The sequence below is a fragment of the Zophobas morio genome, unplaced genomic scaffold, assembly GCF_036711695.1.
Source record: "Zophobas morio isolate AGI-343-1 ecotype UQ-CSIRO unplaced genomic scaffold, CSIRO_AGI_Zmor_V1 ptg000026l, whole genome shotgun sequence".
Taxonomy (NCBI): domain Eukaryota; kingdom Metazoa; phylum Arthropoda; class Insecta; order Coleoptera; family Tenebrionidae; genus Zophobas; species Zophobas morio.
The window spans coordinates 9,000,069-9,016,334 of record NW_026972131.1 but is presented as its reverse complement, the minus strand read 5'-3'; the positions used below and the strand labels follow the sequence as shown (position 1 = coordinate 9,016,334).

At 31.9% G+C, this 16,266-nt stretch overlaps 1 protein-coding gene across 1 annotated transcript in view; it reads left to right on the top strand.

The window, feature by feature from the left end:
* Window positions 1-10,286: 10,286 nt before the first annotated feature.
* Window positions 10,287-16,266, top strand: part of LOC135136274 (hillarin) — a 75,509-nt gene continuing 69,529 nt past the window's right edge. The window contains exon 1 of the mRNA XM_064065482.1: window positions 10,287-11,048. Coding sequence (XP_063921552.1) covers window positions 10,688-11,048 — 361 coding nt within the window. The 5' untranslated portion in view covers window positions 10,287-10,687. The remainder of the gene's footprint in view (window positions 11,049-16,266) is intronic.

Below are 16,266 nucleotides of genomic sequence, written 5' to 3'. Positions count from 1 at the left end.
ATAAACATCGCTTGCATTGTGAAGAACATATTTTGCAGGAAAAGGTAGTTGTTTAAAACCAAACTTGGTTGATATAAACTGACAAATATTGAAACGATTTGTTTGCAAATTTTATAGTGGGGTTCTGGGGGTATACATGACGAGCTCGAAATCAAATTTTGGCAATAAACATATAATTATTAATTATATCATTTTTCTTTCTCTTGTTATAGGATGCATTATCATACAGAAATTTTGGATATATTTTTTATTTATTGGTTTGATTTTAACACTAACTAAAACGCATATTTAAATACAACTGTAAAATGATTAAAAAAAAAATATTTTCTTTATTAAAAATATATCGAAAAGAAGTATATTATATATAGCTGAAAGTATATAATTTATCCTATTATAAGATGAGTTTTGTAACTGACAAATTTTAACAAATACATAATGCAAATTATACATATATTAGCGTAACAAATGTTTGGGAACTAAAAACAATTTAAAGTGAAACAGAGAATTAATTAAATTAGAAACAGATACCACTGAACTTTATAATAAGTTTTAAGAGGATTCCTGAGAACTTGCAGTGAGATTTTGAATTCTGTGAAAGCGTATTATGCCTATGAGGGGTAAGATAGTAAAAAATATGTTTTAATGTTTGTTCTCAATATATTTAGTAGTTCCATTCACAAGAGAACTTTAATTGTTCCCACAGTTATAAGTATATATCTTCCTATTACAGTTAAAATAAATAAAAATCGGTACTCACATGAGGCTTTAACTGTAAAAAATTAAATACTATTTTGTTACTTACTTTTACGTTTAATGGTTTAATTAACTACGCTTACTAAAAACTCATTCTACTTAATATTACAACTGCAGGTTATACTGGGTGTTTGGAAAATGGCGGATTAACTCTCCACTACGCTCTTAACAATCAACTGGTGAGTCTGGGAAAAATAGTAAAAACTAAGCAGTTAAAAATGTTTGACTTATCAAAAGTTGTCAAAGTTTTGAAAACCCTACGTTTAAAATGTTCGCAGTCAATTTTAGGTCCCATAGAAAAAGCTTTTGAGCTTTTGGGGTATTATTTTTTACGAATTTGAAAAAGTCTTGAGTGCCACGGTGTTTTTTTACTTCAGGAGATTCTTGGATACCCATGGTGTATTATACTGCCAGACAAAAAAACTTAATTTTTTTTTCATCACTTGCAACTGGTCAAACTTTTGTACAAAATATTCCAAAAAACAAATCATTAATGTATTCATTAATAGAAAATATTATCTACAACATGTGGAAACAGAAAGAAAGTAGAAAAGTTACTCCTACAACACAAAACATTAGCGTAAATTTACAAATATTCAAGTGTCCGGGTTTTTTTGTCGGGCAGTGTATTTTGGAAGCCCATAGAGATTGTTTTTGTAAATTATTTCAAACAATTTTGGGGGACTTTGGTGTTCTATTTTTGTAAAATTCTTGAATTAATTTTGGGACCTGTCTTTGAATTAATTTTGGGACCCCGTTATTATTATTATTTTTTTTTATTTAAAACAATGTTGAGGTTCTAGATATTTCTGTTTGGAAAGAATTTGAAAGTGCTTTCAAGCTTCTAGTGTCTTTTCTTATCATAATTTAATTAAGTTTCTTAGAGGATACGTACATCATTTGCTAAAATCAGTCTTATCTTAGCAGTTACTAGTCCCACTCGCCCGCTCTCTAATTTCTTCAAGAATATATTATTTGCAAAAATAGGTCTTTTTTATCCTAGCAGGTTAGCCCCGCCCACCCGCCCTCTCTTTTCTTAGTGGGTATCTCATTTGCCAAAACCACTAGAGGAACCCACGATTATTTCAAACTCTTTCAAAATTATCAGGAGCCTCCAAAATCTTTTCAAACTCTTTCACAAAACACCAAAAGTGATATTTATAGATTTTAGTTTAACTAATAACAAAGTACCACGAATATCAACCAAATCCCAGTCTTATTATACAGAGAAATGGAAAATGCAATTCGTAGAAAAATACATCTCAAAGTGGTCAAAATGATATTTGGAGAGCTTATATATCATGTCTTCGACTTTTTTTGCAAAAATTACAAACAAAAAGAATGCTTTCCTTAAACTCAAGAAAAGAGAGGGTGGGTGGGTGGGCGGTTGCAATACCTGCTAAGATAAAACTGATTTTGGCAAATGACATAACCCTCTCTTTTCTTAGGGGGTATGTCATTTTCCAAAATTAGTTCTATCTTAGAAGGTATTAGCCCCACCCACCCACCCTTTCTTTTCTTAGAGGGTATATTATTTACGAAAATCGATCTTATTTTAGCAGGTACTAAGCCCGCCCACCCGCCCTTTCTTTTCTTAGAGGGTATGTCATTTGCCAAAATCAGTTTTATCTTAGCAAGTACTGATGACTAACTTTTCCAAAAAATATATATATTCCTTATATGCATAAGGAAGAATTTTTCAACATCTTCTCTAGTGTTTAGTTATGCTTTTATGGATTAAATGAAAGGTGGATTTCAGTCACCATGGTTACTAAGAAATCAGAAAGTAAGCCACAGAGGTATTCACGCATTAGGTGCGAGCAGTGTTGCCAATTTTACTTTTATAAAATTAAGTTTTTTATTATTTTTTTGGGACTCCCGAAACCCCCGTACATAACGTACTGAAGAGTTAATCTGCCATTTTCCAGACATCGGGTTTATACGTTCACTTACCGTTTTTAAATTTCATAATAGAAATATAACGTATGTACTAGGTCACGGGCAAAAAAATTCAAACACCTAACCTGCTCATGTCATCGAGTTTTGCAATTTCTCTGTCACGTTGATGTTAAAAGACGTCAGGAAATCAGAGGCGTTCATTCTAAAGCAGATACAAATTTAATTTAACAAATACAATTGAAAAATTAAATAAAACTCGATGACATGAGCAGGTTAGGTGTTTGAATTTTTTTGGCCGTGATGGTACTGTATCATCACGGCCAAAACATGTAACATAGGTGCAAACAATAAGAAAACATATTATGTATATATTAAACAGTTTTATTGAGTGGAAGCAAATATTTTGTCCTTGGTAATCTTGTTCCTAAACTTTTTGTTTAATGTTTTTTCCATTTATTTTAATATGTCTGTCTAGTTTTCTGATGTATTTTAAATCAAAAAATGGTTTAACTTGCGAAGTCTTAATATATATATTTGTTTCAACAAATATTCCTACTTCTTTATCCAACTAATTTAAATTAATTTTCTTTTTTTACCAATTTTGCACTAATTTTTGTTATAATTTTTCTCTATTTGTTGCCTTTTTGTAATGTACTGACCAATGTGCCACAAATATGAACACAAAGTGAATATCGTAGTCCTGGTGTTAAAAACAGAGCTGATTTATAAAAATAAAAAATGTTTGTCACCCAGTGAGGAAAATCAAATACTATTCGCTGATGATATAAACGCTTCCACTTCCAAAGCAGCGTAAATAAACTAACATATAAGTGGCAGTCAAAAAAACAACTACTAATCGGAAAGCTTTGACAAAGAAATTATATTTACATATTATATGTAGGTAATAGGTGCAAGGATGATACAACTGAAGACAATAGTACCAACCTATCATAAATTCGATGTAACGAAGATAAATCATTGTTATAGCATTACGGATATGACTAATATGTAATAAGTCATAACCAGTGCGTCTTCAGATCCTAATATTTCTATTTTCTATGATGTACCTACATAATACACATCGTTTACGACGATCTATTAGACCAGATTCACAAGAAACTTATCCAATTGTCATATTTTGCGATTTAAGTAAATCTTTTGGTTGTACCTACTAATCATTCTGTGTGTTTTTTAGAAAGTTAAAAACTATGGAATTTGCGGTGTTCCACTTGATTGGTTAAAAGTATTAAAATTTACCTCACAGGACGTTGTCTTATCGCTAAAGAATATTAATGAAAAGACTGTAAAAATATACTCTCGATTTAAACTACTGTTCTGATAGGGGTGCCTCAAGGCTCTATGCTACGATCCGAATTATTGATACGCTGGGTTAATAAATTTAATTAGAAACTAAAACTAAATTCCAATACTAACATAGCAGCTCATACGGATGCTGTTCCAGAAGAGAATTCGCAAAATGTGGTATTTATGACATACTCTTTCCGTCAGCTCAAAAAAGGATTTCCACTCCTTGTGACGCAGTTAAGATTAAACAAATTTGACAAGTGATTACATGTACTAATTTCATTAAACAGTTTGTAAACAAATGTTAAATCAATTTTCGGTCGCCCAATTGTAAATATTTTAAGAATGTACTTTCGAATTTGTACTAGACATCTACCTAACAACATAGGGGTCTTAAAAAATTAGATCTACCGGTTTCCTTCCTGCTTTTCGCTGCGAAATCAAAGCTTACAGATGAAAATAACCCCAAAGTGTTTTAGTCCTGATATTACTGTTATCCTTTTAACAGTTTATAACAGAACAGTGAAGGTTCTTGACCCAATAAAAGAAAAGTTGATAGCATTCATTAAGGTTAAGGCGCATAACCATTCAACTGACATCACTGACATATATTTGATAAATGCCATTGCAGAAATTCGAAGTGCTGTGCTGACGATATTGATTAAAAAAAATGTTATTAACAAATAAATTAAATAGGGAAAATTTGTAAGTATAAATTATGAATGTTGCACAATTTCATGGGAAAATTAGTTGTGAAAATAATTCCATAAATTCGCATAATAATATCAATTTTTGAAAAATAAATAAATAAAATAAAATGTGTTGTCATGCACAAAAATCTTACCAAAGATACTAGGCAAACTTTAATTTCTTCATTTCATAGTGGAGACCATAAGAAAAATTTTTTTCAAAATGTTAGGGGTCTTCGTACAAAAACGCTTAACTTCTGTAAGAATCTTTCTACTTCTAATGATAAGTATAATATAATATAATTTCATTTTCGCCTAATACCAAATTAATAATACTTATTAGCAGTTCTTCCAAAATTCGCACTATTGTTTCAGAATTCTGATTGAGCCTTTAAGATTAAAAAAAATTGACTTGTAAACTGAATAAATATTTCGAAAATCTTACTCCAGGACCGTATTATACACGTTACATTTTTCGAATCAATACGTAGAAATCTGTATTCCAGGATTTTTTGTGGATTTTTAGACAACTTTTCTAAAAGCTGCATTTTTTAGTATTTCCCACTTACAAAATTTTCGACTTTTAACGATTAGCATCGAAATTTACCTAAAGAAACTTTTTTTGCAGGTTTCGACCTCTAGATATTATTTTCGGGTTCAGTTCTTCGAAATTTCTTACCATTTTTCTATAAGCTCTTTTTTGAAATGTGGCCATTTTTAAAATTAAAGAAAGTACTTTCAAATTGAATATTTCAAAAATTTTTCTCCGTATCCATAAACACGCTATATTTTTCGAATCAGCATATCGAGATCTGTATTTCAGAATGTTTTGTGGATTTTTAGACAACTTTTCCAAGAAGTAAATTTTTTCAATAGTTATTTTCGGCTCCATTTTTTCGAAAATTCGAAAGCATTTTTCGGTTAATCGTCAATATTAGGTAAATACGGGAATTTTGAAATTTTCGATATTTTTTCAAGTACATTAAAAATTATTAAAGAGATTTTCTTTTAAATTTCGTCTTCTGGAAGTTATTTTCAGCTTTAGTTCTTCGAACATTCACACTGTTGTTCCAGAATTCTTCTTTTGATGGCAGTTTTTCAGATAAAAAAAATTGACTTTCAAACTGAATAAATATTTCAAAAATCTTACTCCATGGCCCTCTACACGTTATATTTTTTCGAATCAACACGTAGAAATCTGTACCTCAAGATTTTTTTGTGGATTTTTGGGCAACTTTTCAAAAAGCTGAATTTCTTACTACTTCCTTCCCCCTTATAAAATTTTCAACTTTTAACGATTAGCTTCGAAAATTACCTAAAGGGACTTTTTTGCAGATTTAGACCTCTAGAAATTATTTTCTTCTTTATTTCTTCGAAATTTCCTACCATTTTTCTAAAAACCCTTTTTTGAGATATGGCCATTTAAAAAAAAAAATGCTTTCAAACTGAATATTTCGATTTTTACTCCGTATCCATAAACACGCTATAATTGTTCAAATCATCATATCGAGATCTGTATTTCAGAATTTTTTATGGATTTTTAGACAACTTTTCCAAAAGGTCAATTTTTTCAATATACGATATTTTCGACTTTTTTCAACCAGTTTAGAAAATGATCTAAACTGATTTTTTTTATAGATTGCAGCCTCCAGAAGTTACTATCAGCTCTATTTATTCGAAAATTCGAAAGCATTTTTCGAGAATCGTCAATATTAGGTAAATACGGGAATTTTGAAATTATCGATATTTTTTCAAGTACATTAAAAAATTATTAAAGAGATTTTCTTTTAGATTTCGTCTTCTGGAAGTTATTTTCAGCTTTAGTTCTTCGAACATTCACACTGTTGTTCCAGAATTCTTCTTTGGATGGCAGTTTTTCAGATTAAAAAAAATGACTTTCAAACTGAAGAAATATTTCAAAAATTTTACTCCAAGACCATCTACACGTTATATTTTTCGAATCAACACGTAGAAATCTGTACTTCAAGATTTTTTTGTGGACTTTTGGGCAACTTTTCTAAAAGCTGAATTTTTTAATACATACTTCATTCCCCCTTATAAAATTTTCGACTTTTAACGATTGGCTTCCAAAATTACCTAAAGAGACTTTTTTGCAGATTTAGACCTCCAGAAATTATTTTCTTCTTTATTTCTTCGAAATTTCCTACCCTTTTTTGAGATATGGCCATTTTTAAAATTAAAAAAAAAAAAATGCTTTCAAACTGAATATTTCAAAAATTTTACTCCGTATCCATAAACACGCTATATCTTTCGAATCAGCGTATAGAGATCTGTATTTCAGAATATTTTATGGATTTTTAGACAACTTTTCCAAAAGGTCAATTTTTTCAATATACGATATTTTCGACTTCTTTCAACCAACTTAGAAAATTATCTAAACTCACTTTTTATAGATTGCAACCTCCAGAAGTTACTTTCGGCTCCATTTCTTCGAAAATTCGAAAGCATTTTTCGAGAATCGTCAACATTAGGTAAATACGCCAATTTAGAAATTTTCCATATTTTTTCAAGTATACGCTAAAAAATTATTACAATTTTTTTTTAGATTTCGTCTTCTGGAAGTTGTTTTCAGCTTTAGTTCTTCGAAAATTCACACTATTGTTCAAGAATTCTTCTTTTGATGGCAGTTTTTAAGATTGACTTTCAAACTGAATAAATATTTCAAAAATGGACCATATACACGTTATATTTTTCGAATCAACACGTAGAAATCTGTATATGAAGATTTTTTTGTAGATTTTTGGACAACTATTCTAAAAGCTGAATTTCTTAATACTTCCTTCCTCATTATAAAATTTTCGACTGTTAACGATTAGCTTCGAAAAATACCTAAAGAGACTTTTTTGCAGATTTAGACCTCCAGAAATTATTTTCGGGTTCAGTTCTTCGAAATTTCCTACCATTTTTCTAAAATCTCTTTTTTGAGATGACCGCTTTTAAAATTATAAAACAAATATTTTCAAACTGAATATTTCGAAAATCTTACTCCGGGACTATAAACACGCAAATTTTTTCGGACCAGCACATCGAGGTCTGTATTCCAGAATTTTTTGTGGATTTTTAGACAACTTTTCCAAAAGGTCAATTTTTTCAATATACGATATTTTCGACTTCTTTCAACCAGCTTAGAAAATTATCTAAACTACTGACTTTTTATAGATTGCAACCTCCAGAAGTTACTTTCGGCTCCATTTCTTTGAAAATTCGAAAGCATTTTTCGAGAATCGTCAACATTAGGTAAATACGCCAATTTAGAAATTTTCCATATTTTTTGAAGTATACGCTAAAAAATTATTACAGATTTTTTTTTAGATTTCGTCTTCTGGAAGTTATTTTCAGCTTTAGTTCTTCAAAAATCCACACAATTGTTCCAGAATTCTTCTTTTGATGGCAGTTTTTAAGATTGACTTTCAAACTGAATAAATATTTCAAAAATGGACCATATACACGTTATAATTTTCGAATCAACACGTAGAAATCTGTATCTGAAGATTTTTTTGTGGATTTTTGGACAACTATTCTAAAAGCTGAATTTCTTAATACTTCCTTCCTCCTTATAAAATTTTCGACTTTTAACGATTAGCTTCGAAAAATACCTAAAGAGACTTTTTTGCAGATTTAGACCTCCAGAAATTATTTTCGGGTTCAGTTCTTCGAAATTTCCTACCATTTTTCTAACATCCCTTTTTTGAGATGACCGCTTTCAAAATTATAAAACAAATATTTTCAAACTGAATATTTCGAAAATCTTACTCCGGGACTATAAACACGCAAATTTTTTCGGACCAGCACATCGAGGTCTGTATTCCAGAATTTTTTGTGGATTTTTAGACAACTTTTCCAAAAGGTCAATTTTTTCAATATACGATATTTTCGACTTCTTTCAACCAGCTTAGAAAAATATCTAAACTGACTTTTTATAGATTGCAACCTCCAGAAGTTACTTTCGGCTCCATTTCTTCGAAAATTCGAAAGCATTTTTCGAGAATCGTCAACATTAGGTAAATACGGCAATTTAGAAATTTTCCATATTTTTTCAAGTATACGCTAAAAAATTATTACAATTTTTTTTTAGATTTCGTCTTCTGGAAGTTATTTTCAGCTTTAGTTCTTCGAAAATCCACACAATTGTTCAAGAATTCTTCTTTTGATGGCAGTTTTTAAGATTGACTTTCAAACTGAATAAATATTTCAAAAATGGACCATATACACGTTATATTTTTCGAATTAACACGTAGAAATCTGTATCAGAAGATTTTTTTGTGGATTTTTGGACAACTATTCTAAAAGCTGAATTTCTTAAATACATCCTTCCTCCTTATAAAATTTTCGACTTTTAACGATTAGCAAGACACTTGTTTGCAGATTTAGACCTCCAGAAATTATTTTCGGGTTCAGTTCTTCGAAATTTCCTACCATTTTTCTAAAATCCCTTTTTTGAGATATGACCGCTTTTAAAATTATAAAAGAAATATTTTCAAACTGAATATTGCGAAAATCTTACTCCGGGACTATAAACACTGCGTTAAAATTTTTTCGGATCAGCACATCGAGGTCTGTATTCCAGAATTTTTTGTGGATTTTTAGACAACTTTTCCAAAAGGTCAATTTTTCAATATACGAAATTTTCGACTTTTTTCGATCAGCTTGGTAAATTCCTAAAGTGATATTCTTTTATAGATTTCAACCTTGAGAAGTTATTTTCGGTTTCATTTCGAAAATTCTTGGTATTTTTCCAGAATTGCCAATATTAAATGCAGCAATTTTAGGATTTTCAAAAATGTTGTCTTCCAAACCGAATATTTTGCAAATTTTGTTCCGGAATCATAAACACCCCGTTTTACTCGAAATTTTTTATTATTTCAACTTTGTCAAGATAAGACTGATTTTGACAAAGAATCTATTCTCTAAGAAAATAAAGGGCGGGTGGGCGGGGCTAGTACTTGCCATGGTAAGACTGATTTTGACAAAAATATTTTGTCTCATTTTACAGAATAATTGACATTTTTTTTAATTGTTAGAAGTTGTAGTAAACGAATATTTTTCGTAACTAATGGTAGCATATAACTATATTAAAAAACCGACTGACAATTACGTATCATTATTAAATTAACATAGACGTGTTTAGTTTTTATAGTTCTTAATTATAGCCTTGTTATTATTGTCACAATTGGATTATTATCATTAAAATCGCTAAATACACCCTGCGGTACTATTTAGCTTATGATAAATCGCATAAAGAAAATAAATTTAGTCAATTTTGTCGCGAATCCGCAGAAATTTAAAAACCTCCTCAACCTGACCCGTCACATCTTCCGCCTTCGTAACACCACTTCAACATCTTCGAGATCAGTTTTTTCGCGATTCAACTCCACGTTGCGAGCACTTGAGCACCGTACTCACCAAGACGCATATTTAGTAAACAGGTGAACAAGTGATGTAAGATAGGTGTGCAAGGAATGGCGAATGGTATGTGGGCTGCGGGTATACCTGGAGGCGTGATACCAACCTCGCGAAGAACGACCACCGTCGTTCACCATCGGCGGAACCCATTAAAACCGAGCCGATCCGTCGGCAGTACCATCGAGTCGTGGTTCCTGAACAGGTGAACGGATGAAGGTGCGGGGAATCGAATCGTGGAGAGAGAAGTCAGTTTCGGTTCGCAGCAGTGTTGGTATCAACATGGCTACGGTGGCAAGTGACTAAGAGTGATTTTTGCGCCGTTCAGACGCAGCTGCTTCCATTTGGCCCAAAACAAAGCCAAAAACCCCTTGCAAAGCCCTTCCGAGAGCAGATCTGCGGCTTGTCAAAAATTTTGACTGGCTTCCGTCTTGCGTGAGCATCGAAGTCGCCGGATTTTTTCGCGAGAGCAGCGTTCAGCTGAACCGGAGCGGAAAATTGGACTGGAGTTGGCTCGAATTTGCCGGTTTTTCATCGATTAGGACTTGGACGTCCACGGTCTTTTTGCTTCGGACTGTTCGCGTACGTGCGGAATCGAGGCAGGTTTTGAATTTCTCACGATGCTGCAAAATTACAAAGCCATGTACCGACCTAATTTTTACGAGAGTACCTGCTTGAGGTGCAACGAGACGGTGTATCAGGTGGATCGTGTGGGACCTTTGAAGGATTTCACGTTCTTCCATAGTGGATGCTTTAAGTGCGCGGTTTGTGGTACGAAATTGACGTTGAAGACGTATTATAACAACCAGCACAGACAGGAGGATAAAGAGGTGTATTGCAACAGTCACGTGCCCAAAATTGGACCGGGACATCTGGATGGGTCCTCGGTTGGAATCAGGTCGGCGCTTAACGTGCCCAAGTCCTCCAATTTTGTCAATGAACAGATCAGAGGTCCGGGCAGGGGCATCTACGAACCGGAAAGTGAGTTTATTAATGATTATAGTTCAAGGTCTTCTCGCGGACAAATGTTTCTTTATGCACAACAAACAGATTTCTAGTACTAAGTTCCTGCGAGATTTTCATGAGAGTTAGATCTGAGGCTCGAAAGCAAATCGTGTAGAGGAAAAGAATTCATTTAAAAGCTTGTCATCGCAATTTTGATAGATACTTCCTTAATAGATCTAACTTTACATATCCGAACAGACTATTGAATTTGCAATTCAATGGTACAATACACTTGATATCTCTTTTGTGACGGTGTTGGAATATAAATGGTTCTGGTAAAGTGATCTCTAGTATTTTTGAGCGGCATAACCAGGTTAAGTTTTAATACTTTTATTATTGCTTCTTTATGCTAAAACACCCACTTACATTTTTTTTTGTTTATAGCATCTGCATATTCAATCCTACTGCTGATCAACTAATTACGAAAAATAACTACTTAAGTAAAATTAACATCATTAAGTTCAGATTTGGATTTGGATTTGGATTCCCTTTTTTGAAGGCGGTTTTTGGATAGTTATGACCTCGAAATGTGAAGTTTTAAGTTTAAGTCAATAAAACATCAATCCGAATTCAAGTCAGAAGCTAATTTCTGTAAGTCGTATATGTAGCACATAACACAGACCTGCTGTCTGAATAATGACAGATACCCATCGACACGGTTAAAAACCAGCGTATTTTAGTATTCAGTTGATGTTCGTTGGGTTTAAGTAAGACATTGTCCATGTTTAAAAATCTGAAAGTGGTAATAAATTGGGAGTATCAGAACGATCGAAATAAAATTTTTGCTTTTTGTTTTAATTGTTGCGGTGTACTATACTAACTATAATCACTGCTATCAAAGTGTAGTAAAAAGTTTGACGTCAGTAAGTAATTGAATATGTAAAAAACAGCAAGGTAACTTGTAAAGTGCGGCTAACAATAAGACATCAAATGCACAGTCGATTTTCAATAGTTTTTTTAGTGCCACGCAAGTTACAACTTAAATTTGGGAACTATTTGAAATTTCAGCGTATTGAGTTTGAGAACTATTAAAATTTAAGAAGTATTTTAAAATACTAACCAAAATCAGTCTGATGGTCCCCAACAAAAAATTTGATGACATCGTCTCAAAATTTTGCTAAGCAAATCATATTTACATGTGCACCAGTACGTGATATTGCATATGCCTTGGAGGACAGACTTCAGTGCTAATAAAATCTCAGCCAGTTCAGGATTTCGAATTTTTTGGCTGCCTTAAAGTGCTCTTTACTAAGATTCTCAAAGTTCTTGATATAAAATAAATTGGTACAGTGAAAAACAATTTTTTAAGTTTTTTTACACCCCAAGTCCAAACTGTCTATTGGTGATTTTACTAAGCAGGTAATCTCCGAAACTACTGGACTGATTATTGAGAAATTTTACATTTATTTTCAAAAACTATTGTGTAGACTGCTCACTGCTCAGATCGTTGCTTCAAAATTTTGCCAACCTATTTCTATTTAAAATATACAACATAATAAGCTTCTATACCTGTGATATGTTACTCCGTCCCTATTTTTACCCTTTAACCAAAATTCTACAACAATTTTTTTTTATTTACAAACTTCACAACCTTTTTGCACACGTTATGCGAGTTGAATCGCGAAAAAACTGATCTCGAAGATGTTGAAGTGTTTTTTTTTAATTAGACGTACCACTTCACAAAATATAATTCAATTTTTATTTCACAGTTAATAAAATAAGCCAATGAAATTCAGAATTGAAGGTAGGTGGAGTTAGTTTGATAGTTTTTGTTCACCTTCGAATTTTAACTACGTAAAATCAAATTTTCGTTCATTAAAATTAGCGATCAACAAGAAAACTGGGTGGGTGGGCGGGGCCACTTTAAAGTTTTTTTTTTAACTGGATTGACCGCTGGCCAAATAAGAATTCAATTTTTTCTCACGGCAGTTAAAATAACCCAATGAAATTCGAAAGCGGAAGTGGGTGGGCTTAGTTTTACTTTTGTTTTCTACGTTCCACTGTTTTTTAACATAAAACCACTTTTCACCCAATAAAATGAGCGATTAAAAAGAAAAAATTAGTGTTTGGGCACTTCGAAGTTTCAATTTTCATCGCATCATAAATAAAATAAACCAATGAAATTTAAAATTGGAGGTGGGTGGGGTTAGTATCACCTTTTCATTTTGCCTTGTTTTCTTAATACGTGTAGTCATCTTTTCACAACCAGAAACTTCTCTTTTGGTTTTCTTTTTTGATTAATACATTTAGTTTTCTTTGTACAACACGATTACTTAAGAACATATTTCACGTGGTAATTTGTCGTAGAAAAACAAGGATTTTACAATTAAGCTCCGCCCTTCGGCTTACGATGAATAAAAAAAATCATCACAATTGGGACAGGGCGAGTGGGCGGGTCATATATTTTGCCTTTTTCTTCTTAATATACACAGCCATCTTTTCATATCAAGAAACTTAAAACATGGTTAAAACGGTTTTTGCAAGGAAACAGATTTTGCAATTATGGGGCCGAGCCTGTTGCAAAATCGATATTTCCGTATACAAATGTACCATTTTAAACATGTTTTAAGTTTCATGTTGTGAAAAGATGTCTACACAAATGTGTTAAAACAAAAAGGTAAAATGTAAGCCCGCCCACCCGCCCTGTCTCAATTGTGATGATTTTTTTAATTCGCCATCAACCAAGGGGATGAAAATGAACTGCAAAATATTTATTTCTTTACAAAAAATTCAAAATGAGTATCCCAATTGTAATCTTTTTTTTAATTTTTAGAAACTTAAAACACGTTGAAAATGATAAATTTTTGTGAGGAAATATGGATTTTGCAATTAGGCTCCACCCCTAGGTCTAGCAACGAATGAAAACTTCATTACTATTTAGATCAGGGTAGGAATGGGTAGGGCTTAATCTTTGGCTTAGTTTTTTTCTTAGTATACATAGTACTCTTTGAATAACACGATACCCAAAAACATGTTTTTTATTTCTTGGCTCACAACGAATAAAAAAAACATCACAATTGGGACAGGGCGGGTGGGCGGGGCATATATTTTGCCTTTTTTTTTCTTAATATACACAGCCATCTTTTCATAACAAGAAACTTAAAACATGGTTAAAATGGTTTTTGCAAGGAAATAGATTTTGCAATTATGGGGCGGAGCCTGTTGCAAAATCGATATTTCCCTATACAAATTTTCCATTTTAAACATGTTTTAAGTTTCATGTTGTGAAAAGATGTCTACACAAATGTGTTAAAACAAAAAGGTAAAATGTAAGCCCGCCCACCCGCCCTGTCTCAATTGTGATGATTTTTTTAATTCGCCATCAACCAAGGGGATGAAAATGAACTGCAAAATATTTATTTCTTTACAAAAAATTCAAAATGAGTATCCCAATTGTAATCTTTTTTTAATTTTTAGAAACTTAAAACACGTTGAAAATGATAAATTTTTGTGAGGAAATATGGATTTTGCAATTAGGCTCCGCCCCTAGGTCTAGCAACGAATGAAAACTTCATTACTATTTAGATCAGGGTAGGAATGGGTTGGGCTTAATCTTTGGCTTAGTTTTTTTCTTAGTATACATAGTACTCTTTGAATAACACGATACCCAAAAACATGTTTTTTATTTCTTGGCTCACAACGAATAAAAAAATCATCACAATTGGGACAGGGCGGGTGGGCGGGGCATATATTTTGCCTTTTTTTTCTTAATATACACAGCCATCTTTTCATAACAAGAAACTTAAAACATGGTTAAAATGGTTTTTGCAAGGAAACAGATTTTGCAATTATGGGGTGGAGCCTGTTGCAAAATCGCTATTTCCCTATACAAATTTTCCATTTTAAACATGTTGTAAGTTTCATGTTGTGAAAAGATGTCTACACAAATGTGTTAAAACAAAAAGGTAAAATATAAGCCCGCCCACCCGCCCTGTCTCAATTGTGATAATTTTTTTTATTCGCCGTCAACCAAGGGGACGAAAATGAACTGCAAAATATTTATTTCTTTACAAAAAATTAAAAATGAGTATCCCAATTGTAATCTGTTTTTAATTTTTAGAAACTTAAAACACGTTTAAAATGATACATTTTTGTGAGGAAATATGGATTTTGCAATTAGGCTCGGCCCCTGGGTCTACCAACGAATGAAAACTTCATTACTATTTAGATCTGGGTCGGAATGGATCGGGCTTAATCTTTCGCTTAGTTTTTTTCTTAGTATACATAGTACTCTTTGAACAACACGATACTCAAAAACATGTTTTTTATTTCTTGGCTCACAACGAATAAAAAAATCATCAATTGAGAGGGTGGGTGGGCGGGCTTTATATTATGGTAAAGAAATCTTGCTTGAAAAAAAAATTAAAAAACAAAATTTAGGAAATGAATTCCCTCTACAAAGCTAACGATATATATAAAAAATTTATATATATGTGAGGTTTGTTAAAAATACTTGTTTATCATGCAGTAGTACATTTTCATTTTATATGTAGACTTTATTATCAAAAAATAAAACTTCAACAATCAACTTTTGTAATTTATATAAGAAACCTGACTTACCAATTTTTTATATTTGACTGGCCAAAAAATTGTAATAATAATTTTATTTGAACCATTAAATAAAATGTAAAATTGAGCACAATAATTGTGTTTAGAATATATCGAGAACTGTACTCTCAGTTTTGTAAGATGTGACGTTACAATTCTTAATATGATGTTTATATTATAAAATGAAACAAGGAGACACTAAATATTTTGCAGAATTTAACTTCTGTCAACATTCTGAGTTAAACACAATGTAACAAGAAAAAAGACCGTCCATTTTGCACCAACAGTAAAATTATTACTATATTGAAAATCCTGTATGCTTTGAAAGAAAATATTAATGATGCATCAAGACAAACATCAAATTGGTACAGTAGGCTGCTAAATTGTAGAAATGTCAGTAATTAGTACTTACATATATTTTTGATTTTATGAATGAAGTTTTCGGACCTATGTCTTTGTAATAGTAGTTGGCATTTACACAACATCTGCGGAATTTTATACTTGTTCCACTAGTCGTTAACACCAAGCAGCTCACTCTTGACACTTGCCCACTTACCTGTACGTAGGTGTAAACTTTAACATCGTGAATCGTTACAATTTATTTTTACGTACATTTATATCATTTGGCTTAATTTACACACAATAT